This window comes from Marmota monax, unplaced genomic scaffold, assembly GCF_021218885.2.
Source record: "Marmota monax isolate L192 unplaced genomic scaffold, Marmota_monax_Labrador192_F-V1.1 WCK01_AAM20220418_F8-fsc00068, whole genome shotgun sequence".
Taxonomy (NCBI): Eukaryota; Metazoa; Chordata; class Mammalia; order Rodentia; family Sciuridae; genus Marmota; species Marmota monax.
This window is the reverse complement of record NW_026692352.1, coordinates 967,764-988,959: the sequence shown is the minus strand read 5'-3', so window position 1 is coordinate 988,959 and position 21,196 is coordinate 967,764. Positions and strand designations below refer to the sequence as shown.

Below are 21,196 nucleotides of genomic sequence, written 5' to 3'. Positions count from 1 at the left end.
GGTTTGTATTATTAGTACTGACACTGTCACTGCCTTGAGGACATGCCTACATCACAGTAGAACTGATTTTTGGGGGAGAATCAGGCGAAGGACTCCTTGGCGGATCTGTTTGGTCTTCACACTGTAGATGATTGGGTTGAGCACTGGCGGAACCATTAAGTAGATATGAGCCATGAAGATGTGGACAAGGGGAGAGGAATGTTTGGCAAAACGATGGACAATAGATAAGCCTATCATGGGCACATAGAGAATGAGCACAGCACAGATGTGGGATGCACACGTGTTAAGAGCCTTAAGCCTCCCCTCACGGGATGCAATCCTCAACACTGAATGAAGGATGAAGACATAAGAAACTAAAATACCCAGAGAGTCCATGCCCCACAGCATGGTAATCACAACCAACCCATATATGACATTAAACTTGGTGTCAGCACAGGCGAGGCGGATGATGTCCTGGTGCAGACAGTAGGAATGAGAAAGGACATGGGAGTGGCAGAAGGGAAAGAAGGCCAGACTGGCCAGGAGTGGAATTATTAGAATAGCACTTCTGAGCAGGGCTGCAATTCCAATCTTGGCAATAAGCTTTGGGGTGAGAATAGTAGCATATCGCAGGGGGTGACAGATAGCTACATACCGGTCAAGGGCCATGGCCAAGAGCACAGATGATTCAGTGAAGGAGAAAGTGTGAATCAAAAACATTTGGATGACACAGATATTGAACGGGATCTCCTTGGAAATGGACCACAACACCCGTAAGAGTGATATCATTGTAGGCAGGGACATGCCCAAGTCACTGAGGGAGAGCATGGCCAGGAAGTAATACATAGGCTCATGGAGCCTGGGGTCTGTCCGGACAATATGCAGGATGATGCAGTTGCCTGTTATTCCAACAAGGTAGAAGAGGCAGAAGGGGATGGAAATGCAGTGGTGGAATTCTTCATAGCCAGGGATCCCTGTGAGAAAGAATGTGGATGACAGTGTACTGGTGGAGTTTGAGGCTACCATAGGGCTGACTTTTAAACTAGAACCCAATTCCACAGACACTCCAATGGGTAAAGCATTGATAAGACCAGCATCTGCAACATGGAAAACTGAGGAAATAAAAAGAAAGAAAACAAAACCTCAGTGCTTACTTCTAATCACCCTTTAATCCATCCCTAAATTTCTGCTTCATTTCCTCCATTTCATTGCCAATATTCTTAGTTAAGTAAAATATTCATTTTATAAACACCAGGACTTTTACTTCTCCTTCCCAGATGCAAACTTCTTCAATATTCCCTTTAAACATAAGTGATCTCCTTCCAAAGACATTTTGCAGACATAGCAGCATACACACAAAATTCTACACCACATTTTTAATTTTATAATTTATTTAGGAGATTGCTTGGCCATGATGCTGGTCATACATTAGCCATATTTTAAAATGACTATTGCATTCATTCATATTAAATCCCTTTACCTTCCTAAACTTGGTATTTTCTTTCATAATGTTAGAACATCAGGCAAGGTACATTTAGAGAATTCAAGCTGTATTGTAATAGAATGATTCCTATTTTTATCTACCCACAATGATGAGATTGATGACATAGTCCTGCTCCCTCCAGACAACTGACAACAGTTTTGGTTTTGCCCTGTCATCCCCAAGAGTTAAGTAGGGCAATAAAGGCTTAATGTAAACAATATATGAATTTTAAAGAAAATTTTATAGTAAAGTGTACAATATCTAATTTAAATAAAGAACAGACTATCATGGTTTCCTATTGTTTCAGAGCTGGAACTTGTTTAGAAACTTATAATTAAAAGAAAAATCAACAGAAAAGAAAATAACAAAAAAATTTTATATATATCAGAAATAAATGAGACAATGAGTGTATCAACATCTGACTTCGATAATAAATCTTTTGTGAAGCCAAAGGATAAATATTTTCCCCACTTCTATGATAAGAAAAAAAATCTCTGAAATAAACAGAACTGCCTCTTAAGACTCTACTTGTGCATCATTTGCACACATCCATGCTCACCAAATACTGGCCTAAGAATTTACCTTCCAAGGGACACATTACTTCCAATTATAATCAATAAATCAACATCCTCCTGTCTTGTGAAGTATGTTTTGGCCCTTTGAGACTCTCAATTCCCTTTCAATCTCCTTAAGTCCCATGAAGATGAGCGCTAAATGCAGCAGATATTTGCCTGGAATGTTTAATAATGGCAGTTTTCTAGGAAATGAAAGATCCATAAACAAGAAATCAAACAAGTAAATTCCAGAAATGAATTCAGTCTTGCTGACTGTTCATATTGTAATCAAATTCTACCCACATATTGTATCCACTGGTACTTAGAGCCCTGCTATTCTCTTCTCTCTATCTGCCTTAAAACTTCCCCACATGCTGCTCTCATCTTGGGCTTGTGTGCCTGTCCCTCTTCCTATGCTCACACTCCTGATCCCCATCAGTGCCCTTCTTTCCAGATCTGATCCTTTCTTCTTGATTCCTTTCCAGTCTCTCAGCCAAAATCACATCTAAGAAATCTGTCTTTTCCATCTCTCTGCTCAGTCAGTTGAGGCCATTTTTCTGATCTTAAAACCTCTGTCTTTCACTGCCAAGAAGAAGGAAATATGAAGTTAAATTGAAGGCTGAAAGATATTTGAGTTGAAGACCAGTTTTATTCCTGCTTAGTTATCTCAGTGACTTTCTTGAGGCTTTAAGAACATAGGTCCCCAGTGTATCCCTCATTATCACTCAGCTGCTCTGGCTCTGCAGTCAACACCCACCTAGTTTATATTCTGGTTTCAATGCTTGCTTATTTTTTAATAGAGAACAAATAATTTTTATCTGCACAAAGTTGATTCCTGCTGGGCACAGTGATGCATGCCTGTAATCTCAGTGACTCAAGAGTCTGAGGCAGGAAGATTATGAATTCAAAGTTTGAGAAACTTAGCCAGGGTCTAAGCAAAACCTTAAGAAGACCCTGTCTCAAAATAAAATATAAAAAGAGCTGGGGATGTGGCCTAGTGGTTAAGTGTCCCTGGTTTCAAGCCTTGTTCCAAAAAAAAAAAAAAAATTGACTCCTTTGTAGATTCAAGATACAAGCAACCTAAGAAAGGAGATATTTCAGAATGATAAAATCAGGACACTTAGCATATCTGTTGCCTCCAACATTTATCATTTCTATTTGGTGAAACATTAAAACATATCAATTAAAACTATAATACAACATAAAAGGATGTATTTCTGGTAAAATACTTAGACTATATCCTTTACAGGGTAACCACAAAGTGCTGCTGCTGCTGCTGCTGACAACACTGGCAATGAGCAGCGGCAGCAGCAGCAGTCCTGTGGTACCTAATGGGAGGGTGGAAGAGATGCGTACATCTGCAGTGTCCTCTCACAGAGATGAGCAGCATGAATGAGCATCTTACAAAGTGATCAAGGTAGCCATGTGGTGAGAAGGTTAAGTTTCACCCAGTGAAGTCCCAACATAGCCAGAGATGTGAATCACTTCTTAATCTTTTTTCCCCTATTCCAAATTCCTGTAATAATTATCATGGGCCTACCTATGTGATTTTCATTCTAATCAATCAGTGCTAATTTTTTTGGGGGAGTGGGGGTGGGGGAGAAACAGTGTCCAGGTTAGAATAGCAATTTCCACCTAAATAAAGAATGAGTTTGTGGGCAATGAACGTCAACAGTTACATTCATATTCTGAAGTTCCCACAATTTATGTATTCACTGTACAACATCTATATTGAGCAATACTGGTCCTCCTGCTGTTCTACAACCCCTTACACTGTAGCACTGCTTCATTTCCACCATACGACTCCTACTGCTGCTGATGTTATATTTTCAAACTGATCCTCATGGCCTTGTGTTGTCTTCCTACCTTCCTCAGAAAAGGAGAATGAGTTTGGGGAGTTAGTTTATTAACTCAACAATCTAAAGGACTTATAAATTAGGGCTAACACTTCCAAGCTGTATTTAAAGTAAGATTAGAAAACACTGATACTTAAGACCAAAAGGGGCCTTGAAGATTATCTGGTGAAATTCCAGTTTCATTCTGAAATGCCTTCTCTGTTGTTTGAAAACAGAACTTCACCCTGTGTAAATAACACTTCCATGGACATTTAACATCTAGGATATTTTAAGGAAGCCCTTCTGAAAAGTCAGAGTCAGACTTGGACATTCCAGGCATGCATATGAACAATAAAGATATTTTGGTGACATGTCCTTCACGACGCTTATAATTGCTCCTTCCCTGACCTAGTTTCTGTGTCCTCACACTTTTGAAATCTGCCCTTCTCTTTCACTTCTCCTATTACCCTCTGAGTTTTCCTATTTCCTCCCACTTTTGTTTTCCCCAGGTCTCACATACTTGGTGGAGTAGTTCCTCTTGCTGTGAGTCAATATTCTATTTCTCAGAGCAAGCGGGATGAGTTAATAAAGCTTCCTTCTCTGGTCCTCAGAGACATGAGGCCCCAGGATAAACATAGGACGGTGGTTGCCACCTTGCCAGTAGTAAAAGTTTAGGACCTTCCCGAGATCCTCTCTCTACCATTTTCAGATTGCATCAGGACAGGACACTGCAATTTAGAAGTACAGAGAAAAGAATGTTTTGAAGATGATCAAATATCTTTAGCATCATTGTCTGAAACACATGATCTAATACACAAGAGATGAACTACTAGTTTACATACATAATATGAGAGGATAATAAAGAATTTTCAATATAGTACAGCTAATCAGAGGGACTATTAGGTATTTATACCATTAGGGGCATATGTACAGTTCTGTATAATAACAATACTGAGTAAAAATGAAGCTCAGATATTTGACTTGCCTTTCTCAAAATCATAAAATAATCAATAAAATCAATGTTATCACTCAATTTCCTGTTTCTCTAGTGTGCTACCTTTTTTCACTGTGCTATAGAGTTCTCAAGAAAATAGATTAAGCAAATTTAGCTGATTATAAATGGCAGGTTTGCCTAATGAATAAAATCTTCAGTTAATAATACTGACTTCCACATGCCTGTTGGCAGATTAAGTCATGTAGTAGAGTTGGCAGGTATACTACTGATAAAAATATCTAATCTAGAGTGGGAATTTAAATTATAATATCAGTTCCACTTAGTACAGGAACTAACTTAGTGTCTAAGCTTATTAATCTTCAGATGCTACTGTACTCAATGCATTAAACCAATAGTTGTTTTTTATTTTTATTTTTTTCCATGAACTCAGGACCTTAGGAGAAGTTACAGTTCTCATAAAGAAAATTTTGTTAATTATTAAGAAATTCAACATCCACTGATAGTCTATGAAAATGAGATATTAAACCTTATTAAACCTTAGAGAACCACGCACGCAGCGTTCTCTCGGGACACACTACACCAACAGGAAATCCCTCCTCCAGAATTTGCTAAGAGCCAAGTATATGATGCATGGCATTTTTGGTCGAAAGGTGACGCCAGCTAGCCATTGAGATGATATGATTATGTTAAGATTTGCATTCATATGGATATTGGATTCCTGCTGTTCACCTAGGCCAGCTACGGGACTCCTGGAGAGTTCCCATTGGTTGGGGAAGTACAGTAGGAGGGAGTTCCGGGGGAGGAGCGCTCGCTGTGGTTCCGAGAGGAGGCCGCGTGAGTGGATCGAAAATCTTCCCGAGCGCGTACCGGACATTGGCGGCAGTTTCAAAAAATAAAGTTTGTTCCTGCTTGAGTGGCTCGTGATTTTGTGCCCAGCCAGACTGCGGCAACTGGCGGCCCGTACGGGGAACACCTGAAGCTTGGAGGTGAGTAAAATTGCTCGCCCCTGAGGGAAGGCAACAAAATGGGTGACCATTTCAAAAAACAATGTGTTCTCGTTTTGATTTATCTTGTTTTTGTTTCAAGCTGCCTATCCCTAGAATTTTCTCAGGCAAACTGGGAAAAATGGTTGGCTCAAGGTTTGAAGTTGTTTGGCCCTGAGAAAGAGAAAATTGATACAACTATTCTTTGTTCGGTTTTTGTTTCATTCTGTTTCGGTTTTGTTTTATGCTATCTTATTGGGTTGCGTTACCTTTATAGTAGATTAGAAACTAGTAAAAAACAAACCGAAAGACTGTTAAGTAAATTGTTAGAGGTCCAGACTATGGTAGAAAACATGTTAGGTCAAGCGAAGGAGAAGGTCTCTCAAGCTAGTCAGACAGAGGAAGATTTGAAGAAAGAAAGCTTAGAGGAAAAACAACCATCAGGCGGGGAATTACAACAGGAGGCTGCTACTAACCCCGTTCTATCACCAGAGGGCGTAATTCAACCAACAGCTCCATCTACAGCTGAGCGGCCCTCAACTCCCGTAGTTGATGGACGGAATCCTGAGGCAGGACCCCAAAGATTAGCATGCCCTGTACTTGAGCAGGCAGGAGGGCAACGAATTCACCGTGCTTTAGATTTCAAAACAGTGAAGCAATTAAATGAGGCTGCAACAACCTATGGGCCGCAAGCACCCTTCACTGTGAGCATGGTCGAATCCATTACCAACTTAGACATGACGCCAGCAGATTGGGCTAACATGTGTCGATCTGTGCTAAATGGAGGACAATATTTGTTATGGAAGGTTGCCAATGAGGAATTTTGCATGGAGACAGCTAGGTGAAATGCAGCAGCCGGTTACCCTCAAAGAAATCTAGAGATGTTATTAGGAAAAGGACCTTATGAGGGTCAACGGCAACAAATTGAATATGATCCTGGCGTATACGCACAAATTGCTGCAGACGCAGTTAGGGCATGGAAAACTTTACAGGGGCATGGAAATTTACAAGGACAATTATCTAAGGTAATACAAGGAGCTAATGAACCTTACGCTGAATTTGTAGATAGGCTTATTCAGACAGCTTCTAGAGTATTTGGAGATACAGAACAGGCAATGCCATTTATAAAACAACTGGCTTATGACCAAGCAAATCGTTGCTGCAGAGAGGTCATCAGACCATGGAAACATGAAGATTTAAACACATATATTAAATTATGTAGAGACATTAATGAACAAGGGCAAGTCTTAGCAGCAGTACAACAGGCTTTAGATGCCAGGCCAAAAACATGCTATAATTGTGATCAAACAGGACATTTTAAAAGGAGTTGCCCCATAGGAGGAGGGTTTAACAAGGCTAGGTATCAAAGGAATAGAATACCGGGTATTTGCCCACGATGCCGTAGAGGGAAACATTGGGCTAATAAATGCCGTTCTCAAACCACCATGGAGGGTATTCCGTTATCAAAAACCAGACAAGGACCAAGTGTTTACCCACGATATCGTGGAGAAAGACATCAGGCTCCATTGCCAAAAAACGGACTGGAGGGCCCAATGCTCCGGGGCCCAAAACCACAAATATACGGGGCAATGGAGGAACCCAGCAGCACCATCAAGGTAGTGCCCAGGACGCATTATCCATTAAATCCCTCATCAGACAAACTAGAGGGAGCGCAGGGTTGGACATCTGCGCCTCTGCCAGAGCAGTACTAACTCCAGAGATGGGAGTTCAAATCATTCCCACAGGAGTAAAAGGACCTCTTCCCCAAAGAACAGTAGGCTTATTATTGGGACGCAGTTCTTCAACACTAAAAGGACTTATGATAAGTCCTGGGGTAATTGATCCCGATTATGAGGGTGAAATAAAAATTATAGCTAGTTCTCCAAGAGGTATATCAGTAATTTCACCAGGAGATAGAATAGCACAGTTATTAATAATACCCAGCCTACATGATAAATTTTCCAGTCGTACTGTAGAAAGAGGTTCCAAGGGATTAGGCTCCACAGGTGTAGATTGGGCTATGCTGTCTTTAAATCTAGATTCTCTCCCCATGCTAAAACTAAATATTCAAGGACATGACTTTAATGGGCTACTTGATACAGGTGCAGACCTTAGCATCATATCTCATCAAGAATGGCCGAAACATTGGCCATTACAACAAGCCACTCAAACGCTTCGAGGCCTAGGAGTGGCAACTAATCCCCATAGAAGTGCAATGGTATTAGATTGGAAGGATCCTGAAGGATGTGAAGGAACTATACAGCCCTATGTATTGGATCATCTTCCTATAAATTTATGGGGACGAGATGTCCTAGATCAATTAGGTTTGACATTAACAAATAACATCAATCCTAATGCGCCCACTACTAGGGCTAGACAAGGCTTTAGGAAAGAAGAAAGATTAAGAGAACAAGAACAAGGTATGACAGCACCAATTCAAATAGATCAAGAAACAAATAGACATGGATTGGGTTTTCAGAAAGGGCCACTGAGACAATCAAAATTATTTGGAAATCAGAAAGACCAGTGTGGGTTCCTCAGTGGCCCCTGACTAAACAAAAGATACAAATAGCCCATGACCTGGTCAAACAACAATTAGCGGAGGGACATATACAACCTTCCGTATCTCCCCATAATACTCCCATTTTTGTCATTAAAAAGAAATCTGGTAAATGGAGATTATTGCAAGATTTAAGAGCCATTAATAATGAGATGGTTATTATGGGACCTGCTCAATCAGGGATTCCCCAATTGTCTGCTTTACCAAAAACCTGGTATGTTTTAGCTATAGATATTAAAGATTGTTTTTTTTCAATTCCAATTCATCCCGAGGATAGTCCACATTTTGCATTTACTATCCCTGCACTAAATCATGAAGGTCCTGATCAGAGATATGAATGGAAAGTACTCCCTCAAGGGATGGCTAATAGTCCAACTATGTGTCAAATTTATGTTAACAAAGCAATCCAGCCACTTAGAAATCAAAATCCTGAATTACAAATATTTCACTATATGGATGATGTGTTATTGGCACATAAAGATAAAAACACATTGCTAGAATGTTATGCCACACTTACAAATTTATTAAAAAATTATAATCTAGTGATAGCAATAGATAAAGTACAATTAAATCTTCCAATTAATTATTTAGGGGTTTTATTATCCTCAACCATGGTCCATCCACCCAAAATTCAAATACGAGTAGATCAACTCAAATCACTTAACGACTTTCAAAAGTTATTAGGAGACATAAATTGGATAAGGCCTTATCTAGGCATACCAACAGGAGAGTTGGGACCTTTATTTGATATTCTAAAAGATCCATCAGATCCAAATTCACCCCGCATGTTGACGCCTGAAGCAAGAAAGGCATTAAAAATCATTGAAACATATATGGAAAATATGCATTTGGATAGAATTGATATAAGTTTGCCTTTATTATTTATTGTACTGCCAACAAAAAATATTCCTACAGGAGTATTCTGGCAAGAAGGTCCATTATTGTGGATACATTTATCTTATTCTCCTAACACTATTCTTACTAGATATCCTGAGGCTGTAGGACAATTAATACTCAAAGGAATAAAAGCAGCCAAGGGAGTGTTTGGGATTTCTCCCAATAAAATTATTACTCCATATACTATGGATCAAATTGATGAGTTAGCTAATGAGTTAAATACTTGGGCAATAATCATGTGTAAATCTAATGTTTCATTTGATAATCACTTACCATCTAATCCTTTGTTGTCTTTTTGGTCTAAACATCCTGTAGTTTTTCCAAAGATGACAAAAAAAAAACCCTATCATGAATGCTCCAAATATATTCACTGATGGGTCAAACAATAGTACAGCAGCAGTAGTTACCCCTGATAAAACTTTTACATTTTTAGTACCCAAACAATCAGCTCAAAAGGTAGAGCTTAATGCAGTATTACAAGCTTTTATGATGTTTAAAGATTCTGTATTTAATTTATTTTCTGATAGGCAGTATGTAGTTAATGCTATAGTATCCCTTGAAGATGCTGGTAGGATTTCCCCTTCTTCTACTGTTTTCTCTTTGTTTTCCACTATACAAAGTCTAATCTGGGACAGAAAAGATCCATTCTTTATAGGACATATCAGGGCACATACAGGATTGCCTGGAGCCCTTAGTTTGGGCAATGAGTTAGCAGATAAATCTACACATGACATACATAGTTTCTCCACAATAGAAGAAGCTATAAATTTTCATAAAAGGTTCCATGTCAATGCTAATACTTTACAAAAGCGTTTTAAAATAACTAAAGAACAAGCCCGACATATAATAAAACAATGTCAAAATTGTGTGACATTTTTACCACAAGTTAATCTTGGAGTCAATCCTAGAGGACTGATACCTAACCATATTTGGCAGATGGACGTCACACACTTGCCAGAATTTGGAAAATTAAAATATTTACATGTTACAGTTAATACTTCTTCCGGATTTCTGATGGGCTCCCTTCATGCCGGAGAAAAAACTAAAGATGTTATAGCTCATTGCTTACTGTGGACGTTCCAAAACAGTTAAAAACCGATAATGGTCCTGGTTATGCGTCCACCTCTTTTAAACAATTTTGCTCATCATTTGGCATTACTCACATAACAGGAATTCCATACAATCCACAAGGACAAGGCATAGTTGAAAGAGCTCATCAAACTATTAAAATGTACTTATTAAAACAAAAGGAGGGAATTGGAAAGGGGTATATATCCCCCAAAGATAAACTTAAAGTAACCCTTTTTACTCTAAACTTTTTAAATTTGGATTCATCAGGGCTTAGTGCTGCGGAAAGACATTTGTATCCAAAAAATGTACATAAGCCTAAGGTACTTTGGAAAGATATTCTAACAGGACAATGGAAAGGTCCTGACCCAGTGATAGTCTGGAGTCGGGGCTCTGTTTGTGTTTTTCCACAGGAAGAACAGCAGCCGATTTGGATTCCAGAGAGACTAACTAAAACAATTTCTACAGACCAAAAGGAAGATGATTCGACTCAAATCCATAACAGCTGATATCCAGATCTCCAGCTTGGCTATTCTTACATCTTGATTAACCAGGATGCTTTTTTCAATATCTATTTTATTATTGCTTTTTCCCACATCATAAAGTTCTATTTTATTTTTGAGCTCATACAGACCTAGGTTAATGTTTTTTCTGATCAGTTTTATTTTTTGACTGTGGAGTTTTTGAACATTGCAATGGAGATTTCACCTAGGTAAACCTACAAGGCCTTTACTATTGTCTTATGTGTTATATGTTACATGTGCACACTTCTGTTTTGTGTTGTATGTCTGTATGTGCGTATGTCCATATATCACATATGAGGAGCGCTCATGCACATGGATCCAAAAAATTTTTTTTATTATTCACGTGATTTTAATAGTTTAATTTAATTTGGGTAAACAGCTGTTGAGGATTGTTTTAATATATGAACAAATAGAAGGTTAACAGATCTGTTTGTTTACTTTCACCTTTTCTTTTCATTATATTTAATAATTCTGTTCAGGATAATGTAAATTGTTCTAAATATTGTTTTCTTAGTACCTGTTGAAATGTTACATATTTTTTTTAGCATCATTGTCAAAATTCCTATTTTCATCCCAGTGCCGGTGAAGACAAAGATAAAACCAAACTACAACTTCTTCGAGAGTTATCACAACAAACCGTGTAAACTGATACATCAATGATTTATAACTCAACAAGTAATGCTCAATCACTGATTCCATTTATTTTGTAAGGATATGGACATATTGATAGATTCCTCTGCTTTGAACTGCTTACAGAACTTGCCTGGACTATGTATCACTTGTATGCTCTGTGATCTATTTGTTGATGCAGCGAATTATGGTAGTGCTAGCGTATCTTTGCTGATGTGTCACCAGTGATGCAATTTTTCCTAGGAGCCGTTAATTGACTTGGTGTCATGACATTTCTGTATCCTCCTCCCTTCTACTAGTGATGGTCTAATTTTGGGGGCCAACAGAGGTGAGGTAAAGAACCTCACCCCCCCACCGGCACCAAGGGCCAAATTTGGGGGCCAACAGAGGTGAGGCAAAGAACCTCACCCCCCCACTGGTACATAGGCCTATCAACAAGTATGGCTATATGCTGGACCAGTAGTCAGTGACGGGTATGATCCAATTGCAGTGGTATCAACCTAAGACAGGAGGCTGACGCCTAAAAGTCAGTTTTCCGATGACGGGTAAGAACCATATGTTTAATTGGACAAACCTAACAGGCACGGTCCCTAGCCAGATTGCTTGTTACTTAAACAGAAAGGGGGAGATGCTAAGAGCCAAGTATATGATGCATGGCATTTTTGGTCGAAAGGTGACACCAGCTAGCCATTGAGATGATATGATTATGTTAAGATTTGCATTCATATGGATATTGGATTCCTGCTGTTCACCTAGGCCAGCTACGGACTCCTGGAGAGTTCCCATTGGTTGGGGAAGTACAGTAGGAGGGAGTTCCGGGGGAGGAGCGCTCGCTGCGGTTCCGAGAGGAGGCCGCGTGAGTGGATCGAAAATCTTCCCGAGCGCGTACCGGACATTGGCGGCAGTTTCAAAAAATAAAGTTTGTTCCTGCTTGAGTGGCTCGTTATTTTGTGCCCAGCCAGACTGCGGCAGGAATTCCCTCCTATCGCACTTCCCCAACCAATGGGAATCCTGTGAGTTCTGGGAGTCCCATGAGTCCCATGAGAGATCCAAAGTAGCAGGCCAAGGTGGACAGCAGGGGTCTAATCTCCAATTGAATGCAACTTAACATAATCATTATCATCTCAATGGCTTCCTGGGGTCACCTTTCAACCAAAAATGCAGTGTCTCATTCCTACTTGGCTATGGCTCTCAGCAAATAGAAGTGACCCAATATAAACCTCTAGACTAGCTAGCCTAGTTGGATGGGAAAAATTGCTCAGGGTCCCCTCTTGCAGTGCAGGAGTTCTGTTCCTGTTCCTTTTCTTCAATCTAAAGGACTTATAAATTGGGCTAACACTTCCAACCTGTATTTAAAGTAGGATTAGAAAGCAATGATACTTAGAACCTACTCTTACTTTCATTCATCCTGGTAATATCTTCTACTCTTACCTTCATTCATCCTAGTCTGTGAAATTCATTCTTTGAATTTGTGAGAGAAGAACCCTGACAGAAGAAATTGACAATGAGCTGCTAGAGTCTGCTGCAATACTGGAGGGCATGGGCCACCATTAAGAGCTGGGGTTGTGCTCACTGATAGAACGCTTGTCTAGCATGCGTGATGCACTGGGTTTGGTCCCCAGCACCACATAAAAAGAAACTAAATAAATAAAATAAAGGTATTGTGTCCACCTACAACTAAAAATATTTTTTTAAAAAATGCTGCAACACTTCTGGACTACAAAGGCCTGCGACTTTACATAGACTCCACCCACCAGCAGAAGCAGGTAATCAAGTTTCATCTCACAAATTCGGTTTCAGTAGTCATATTTGATATGACTTTGTTTTTCTAATTCCTTGAGATACAGTGATAACAAAATTTATATAAGTTCATATAATATGTAACATTATATTTATATGGGACATATATGTGACTATACACACACACACACACACACACACACACAGAGTGCCATCAACTTCCTTCTTGATACTACTTTTGCTTTGTCTCCATGCCTTTTAGTATGCTGTGTTTCCATTCTCATTTGTTTCAGGAATGTTTGTAATTCCTGTCTTAATTTCTTCCTTGATACACTGATACACTGGTTGTTCATGAGTAAGTTACTTCATTTTTATATATTTGTATAGTTTCCATTGTTTTTTTATTTCTTTCAATAGCTCCCCACCTTTCAAATTTTTGATGTCTCTATTTACATCTTTCTATATTGCCTATCTCATAATATATTATTGCAGTTTTAATTTTTTTTTACTCTTCATACTAAAAATATGAATGGTTTAAACATCATGTTTACTTTAGAGTATTTTGAATATGTTTGTGTAGTTACTCTTTTCAGTGAGTTTCCTATCATCTGATATATTATTTTTACTCTTCAACCTCCTTTTCTTCCAGTGTAAAGAACTCTATCATTTTTTAGAATAGGTCTGATGCTATTAAATTTTCTCAGCTTTGCTGGGTACAGTGTTTTTTCTTGGCAGGTATTATGCAAATCTCCCCCCACACACTACTGGCCTATAAGGTTTCTGCTAAGTGTGTTGTTAGGCTAATGGTGACACCCTCTGTGTTATTTCTTTACTTTTGCTGCCTTGAGAACTCTGTCTTTATTCCTAACTATGAAGAGATTGAATTTAATAGTAGGTCTTAGGTAGACTTGGTCTACTTTAATTTGATGGTCCTTTCGCTTTCCTGTGCCTGGATATACATATCCTGCTGCACCCCTCCCCTGACTCAGGCAATGACAAGGCCCTACAGAGGTGGATGGCGCAAGGTGTCCATCCTCTGGAGGAGCACAGTATGTTTCTGGGAATGGGCTGGTTTGTTTTTGTATTCCTTTAATAAGTATAGTTGCGACTTCTCATATGACCATTAAGTATGAAGGAAAAAACATGACTTTCCCAATTAATGCAACTACTTCTAAAGAATAGATCTGTTTGCTCTAAATGCAATGATTCAGCTGTGGAACGTAAATTGTTAATGTCTAATGAAAAACTCCCTGTATTCCTGTCAAGGAAGTTTTTGAGAAATTAAATTAAAATCTAGAGAAGAAGAATTAATGTTAAGAAGACAGATTAGTGCTTAGTACTGGGCAACTTGTTCATGTTCCTGTGCACAATGGTTTGTGCTCTTACTCTTGTTTGATTAAAATTAATAACAAGTTAACCACTTGCTGTAACCATGGCACCGGTTCCAGTCAGTAAGTCAAGAAAGAATAGTCAAGTAATAGGCAAATAGTCTGGGACATTTCTAACTATTATTAAAAGCTAACTAAGCAGAAACAGCTCAAAGCAAAATGCGAACTGAAAGTAAAAATGCTTGCTTATGCCTAAGCCAAGAGACATTCTTTTTATCTAATTGTAGCTAGGTAATATTTTGTTTCTTTGAATAATGATTTCTGTTTTGTAACCACAAAGTACTGTGAGCCTGCCAAAATGAAAAGTATATATGATCAGCTTCACAAGTAAAGATTGGGATTCAGCACCTTCACTTGGTGTCTGTGTTGTTTTTCCACCCACCTTTCGCCAACTCCTCGCTATTCGTTCCTGAGACCCCCTGTTGGAGCTGGACTCCTACAATATCCCCCTGTAGAAATGTAAATACCTCTGGTATTATATCTTTGAATAAACTTTCTACCCCTTTGGTATATGCCATACCCTCTTGAACCACCATTAACTTGAATATTTTCTTTTTCAGTGCTGTTCCAAAGTTCCTATAAGCTTTCTTTATTCTTATCATTTCTTTTTCCCCCAACTGTATATTTTCAAATAGTCCATCATTAAATTCATTGATTCTATTATCTGTTTGGTTTGCTCTGCTATTTGATGCCTTCTTTCACAATTTTAATTTCTCTGAGTATCCTTTTCAGCTAAGGATTTATGTTTTATTTATAAAATTCTTTCTCTGTCTCAGTATATTGGACTGTTTCTGTGTTTTCTTGAAGTCTGTTTAGTTCTTGTTAAAACTGTGGATTTTAATTTAACATCTGAGAGTTTCAGTCCTCTCTATATGTTGCTATAGAGTCAGATTCTGTCACCTTATTTTGTTTTTTAAGGAGGTCATGGTTCCTTGCAAGTTCTTGGTATTTGTTGGTGTACCATTTTGTCTTTTCATTAAGGATTAGGTCTTAATTCAAATCTTTAGAATCTGGCATTTCTGGGGTCCATCTTTTCAAAAACTGTAAGCAGACCACTTGTTTCCTCTCTGGACATGTCTATTATTTCAGCACTGTATGGTCCCCTAAGTCCAGGTTTGCTAAGTGTTACTGTTTTCAGCACTAGAGGGCGTCCCAAGCCCAGTCCTGTCCCAAAACCTCCTTGTGGTGTTCCAAAAGATCTGGGGGAGTTTCTAAATCTGATGCTTCATCCCCACATCCCCTACCTAGTAGGAGAATATGCCACATTCCTCCTCCTGTGGTCAAGTGCCACAGGATTCTTTTGGGTTCTGGTCCCTATTGTGAAGAGACCAGCACACAGCAAATAGGCAGTGGCTTCACAGCTACCTTCTTTTACTCCGCCTAAGAGACAATTGTTTTATCTGTGTGGTGCAACCTTGTTTGGGGGAAAGAAGGAGTGGGTAGTCCCATGGGCACGGGCTACAATCACAGACCTGAGCCCAGAACCTACCAGGAATAGTGCAGCACTGAATGGACCAGCATGCACTCTGCTATGGCCTGTCTACTACTGCAGGGGACTCATGGCCCAAGACTGCTACAACCAGCCACAGCTGGTGCTGGCTGGGATATTAGTCTGTGTACCTGGGTCTGTGAGTCACCAACAGGCACACAGATGGGTCCAGAGGCACTGTCCTGGGGAGGGTGACTATTTTGATTCACACAGTGCTGGGTTTTACCAGCCCCATATTGAGTTCTAAGACAAGGACTTATGCTCACTTTCCTGTCCTAATCAACAGGAACTGGAGCTTTGACCCTTATTATCTGTCCAAGGTTGTAGGAGGGGTGATGGGCATAGTACCTTGGCCACCTACTAAGAGGGACAAGAGGCTCAGCTGGGCGGTAGAGTCTACAAGCCCTGTCCAGCACTGAGTTTCCCTTGTTGGGGACCGCACTGGGTTTCAAGTCCAAAATCTGGACTTAATCTCTGCTTCCTGCAACTCTCTGCACACTGGGCTCCTTGAGGTTGGAGGAGGGGTGACCCTGATAGCTCTTTTCTTCCTACCTTCTTCAGTGTGTGTTTCCAGGCACTGCAGTGTTCCACCTGAATTCCGAGGTGATGTGAAGTTTTTTGGTTCATGAGGGGCTGTCTAAATTGGGCAGATGATCACTGAAGCCTCTCACACACCTATCTAATGACCTAGCCCTTTTACATCTAGGTTTGTACCCTGAATAAAACACTGATCGAAAAACATTTATAAATGAATGTGAACAGCAGCTTTATTTATCCCATCCCCAAATTGGAAAGAACCCAATGCCCATGGACAAATAAATTGTAATGTATCCATATAGTGGAATATTATTTAGCAAGGGAGAATGAACAATTGATGAAAAACTTAAAAGTAATCTATCATAATCAAAATAAACAAAAAACACAATTAAATATTTTATCATTACATTTGCATCAAAATCTACAATGTGCAAAATTTATCTTTACTAATAGCAAGCAAATGGTTGCCTGCAGATGGTGATAAATGGAGGGAAGAATCACAGATGCACTTGAAATCTGGGTGATTGATGGCCTGATTGAGGTAATGGCTTTATAGACCTATGTGTCTGTCAAAACTGATCATTATATACTTTATGTACAGTTAATCACATGTTATTTTTATAATAAAGTGGTAAAAATATACAGTATCTACTACTTCTATGATTAAAATGTGATTCTGAATTTATTTTATGTCTTAAAATGAAAGATGATAGAATGAATGCATTAATAGGAACATATGAGGCAGATTTTTTAAAATACAGCACAGAAAGTACTAGCCTTTAGTGTTTGATAATTTGGGCTACATTGAAACAAATATATCTGTTCTTTAAAAACTGCATCAACGGTGCATTTCAGAAAAGATGACAATATTTTCAATATGTATAACACAAAATTATTGCACACAATATATAAAGGCTTCTTAAATATAATAACTAATGCAGATAATTTGATAATTCAGGTAGAAAATGGAAAAAAATTATTAAATTTATACAAAAGAATATGCAAGCAGTCCATATATGTGAAAATATGATGCAGTTTCATTAGTTTTCAGACAAATGTCAATTAAAAATCAGAGTTTCTGTGCTGGGGTTGTGGCTCAGCAGTAGAGTGCTAGCCTAGCACAGGCAAAGCCCTGGGTTCGATCCCCAATGCCATATAAAAATAAATAAATAAAAATATTGTGTCCGACTACAACTAAAAGATAAGTATTAAAAAAATCTCGGGATCCAACATGGCGGCGAGAGGGGAGGCAGCGCTTTCAGTACCTCCTCAACAACGGGATCAGAGAGACGCATGGATACGCTTAGATTCGACCTGCTGAGAAACTCCTAGCAAAATTCCACTAAAGAGAGACCGGCCGGGAATTGGAAGGATTTTTGGAGGTGACAGTCTGCGCTAGACTAGTGAATCTCTGCCACGCAGCGCAAAGGTCCAGACCCGCCAGCCGCTGCCCACGCGACTCGGCGACTGTCAGCTGCCTGCACACGGCCCCCGCGTCAGGGCGGATTGCCTCCGAGGCGCAGCGCAGCAGGAGCAGTGCAGGGACTCTAGGAAGAGGTCTCTCGCCAAGCCTTCATGAAATAGCAAACCGGGAGCTGAAACCAACCAGAGACAGACCAGTCCCACCCCTCCCTTCGGACACTCCGGCAAGGAGCCTGGGGCTCGCCATAGCAGAGTGGTGACATCACCAGAGTTCCGAAGACAGAATTCCTTCCCAGCGGAATCCACATTAGCAGGTGTGTGACTCCCACCCCCTCCAGATACAAGCAGCCAGGAAACCACCGGGGGCGTGTCTGTAGGGAAGCAGAGGGGATTCCAGATCCCCACCTCCCCTTAACACCAGCGGCGACACCCAAGATCTTAGCCGCCAGTTTCTGGGGACGTGCCCACCAAAGGGGTCCGGAAAAATTAAACTGTTGGTTCCCAGATCACCCCACCACAGCACTGGGGCTTAATTGAATGACAGAGAGGGTGTTCATCGTTCGGGATATAGGACACGCGGTGGGGCTGCAAGTGTAATCAGATCCTTGGGGAACCGCCTCTGGTGAACAGGACCTGGCTGGCTGGCTGGGAGGAGGAACACGGGGAGGGGCCGGATAAGTGAAAGGGCTCTGGACTAACAGGATTGAGAGACTCCCAGGAGCCACCGTACAGGGATTTCTGTCAGCACATAGAGGGCAGAAGCTCGGCTCAGAGGGCACAGCTCCGCCTATTGGAAGAGAAGAAAATGGGATTCAGCCATAGAACAGGGGATGCCAGCATGGCAGAGATCTGATGTCATCGGAGAGCGGCCGAGGAGAAAACTTCATCGGTGCCAGCGGCGACGGAAACAGTTGGTCCCCTGGTAGGGAGGGTGAGTCACAGATACCCGAGTCTCTCTCGCTTTGTCGTCGAGCCAGAGGGGAGGAGCGGGACCACCACCCGCGCCCGCAAGGTAGGCAGACCTGCGACCAACCTGCAGATCAGGCCCAGCAGTCTGCAGGCATGGTAGGAGGGGCAGGGCAGAGCCACCGCCCGCGCTGGCAAGGTAAGCAGACCTGCGACAGACCGGTGGATCAGGCCCAGGGGCCTGCCAGCGTGGTACACACTTCACCCCAACTGGAGTAGGGGCAGAGCAGAGCCTTCACCCGCGCCCAGATCAGGCCCAGCGGCCCGCCTGTGTGGTGGTCAAGTGACCCCAATTGGAGTGGGGGTGGAGCGGAACTGACACCCGTGCCCGCAAGGTGGGCAGACCTGCGACCAACCTGCAGATCAGGCCTAGCGGTCCCCGGGCGTGGTAGGAGGGGCAGGGAAGAGCCTTCGCCCCCACCTGCAAGGTAGGCAGACCTGCGACAGAACGGCGGATCAGGCCCAGGGGTCCGCGGGCGTGGTAGACACCTCACACCAATTGGAGGAGGGGCAGAGCAGAGCCCCCACCCGCACCTGCAAGAGAGACTTTTCAACTATACAAGAGCAATATAAATATATAGGGGGGGAAAAATTTTCAAAAACACAACAGTTTCACCAAGAAGAAAGAAACGCAAGCAGTATGAAAAGACAAGGAAAGAAAGGACTACAAGCAATGCAGTTCAGCTCAACTTTAGAAGAGGTAACAGCTGCAGCAGATGGAATGTCAGATAAAGAATTCAGGATATATATGCTTCAGATGATCTGGAGTATCAAGGAAGAAATTAGACAGCAAAATCAGACAATGAAAGATCACTTCGACAAGGAATTACACAAACAAATCCAGGAAGCAAAGGATAAACTATACAGGGAGATAGAGGTTATAAAAAACAAACAAACAGAAATCCTAGAAATTCAGGAAGCAATAAACCAACTTAAAAACTCAATTGAGAGTACTACCAGCAGAGTAGAACACTTAGAAGATAGAATATCAGACAATGAAGACAAAGTATTTCAACTTGAAAAGAACATAGACAGCTCAGCAAGACTGTTAAGAAACCATGAGCAGAACATCCAAGAAATATGGGATAACATTAAGAGACCAAACTTAAGAGTCATTGGGATACAGGAAGGTATAGAACACCATACCAAAGGAATGAGCAATTTATTCAATGAAATAATACGAGAAAACTTCCCAGACTTGAAGAATGAGACAGAATCCCAAATTCTAGAAGCCTACAGGACGCCGAATGTGCAAAATTATAAGAGATCCACACCTAGACACATTATAATGAAGATTCCCAACATACAGAATAAGGAGAGAATTTTAAAAGCTACAAGAGAAAGGAAGCAGATTACATTTAGGGGCAAGCCAATCAGGATAACAGCTGATCTTTCAACACAGACTCTGAAAGCTAGAAGATCCTGGAATAACATATTTCAAACACTGAAAGAAAATGGGTTCCAACCAAGAATTGTGTATTCAGCGAAATTAAGCTTCAGGATGGAAGATGAAATTAAAACCTTCCACGACAAACAAAAGTTAAAAGAATATGCAGCTAGAAAACCATCTCTTCAAAACATCCTCGGCAAAACATTACAGGAAGAGGAAATGGAAAATAACAATGAAAACCAACAGTGGGAGGTAGGACAGTAAAGGGGGGGGAATAATCAAAGAGGAAAACAAACCATGTTTAATAACATAAATAAACAAATATGGCTGGAACAACAACCCATATCTCAATAATAACCCTAAATGTTAATGGCTTAAACTCACCAATTAAGAGTCACAGGCTAGTAGAATGGATCACAAAACAAGACCCAACAATATGCTGCCTACAGGAGACGCATTTGATAGGAAAAGACATACATAGGCTGAAGGTGAAAGGTTGGGAAAAATCATATCACTCATATGGACTTCGGAAACAAGCAGGAGTGTCCATACTCATATCAAATAAAAAAGATTTCAAGCCAAAGTTAATCAAAAGGGATAAAGAGGGACACTACATACTGCTTAAGGGAACCATACACCAACAAGACATAACAATCATAAATATATATGCCCCAAACAATGGTGCAGCTATGTTCATCAAACAAACTCTTCTCAAGTTCAAGAGTTTAATAGACCACCATACTATAATCATGGGAGACTTCAACACACCTCTCTCGCCACTGGACAGATCTTCCAA

The 21,196-nt window shown here is 40.5% G+C and overlaps 1 protein-coding gene across 1 annotated transcript; it reads right to left on the bottom strand.

Annotated features, from left to right (window-relative positions):
- Positions 1-51: 51 nt before the first annotated feature.
- LOC124091133 (olfactory receptor 51G2-like) lies at positions 52-1,005 on the bottom strand. The gene has a single exon (XM_046442103.1). The coding sequence runs from the start codon at positions 1,003-1,005 to the stop codon at positions 52-54; it is 954 nt and encodes a 317-aa protein (XP_046298059.1).
- Between the last annotated feature and the right edge of the window lie 20,191 nt (positions 1,006-21,196).

What these genes read in the sequence shown, in the direction of transcription:
- LOC124091133 (XM_046442103.1), bottom strand. Translation starts at nt 1,005, where the DNA reads ATGGTAGCCTCAAACTCCACCAGTACACTGTCATCCACATTCTTTCTC.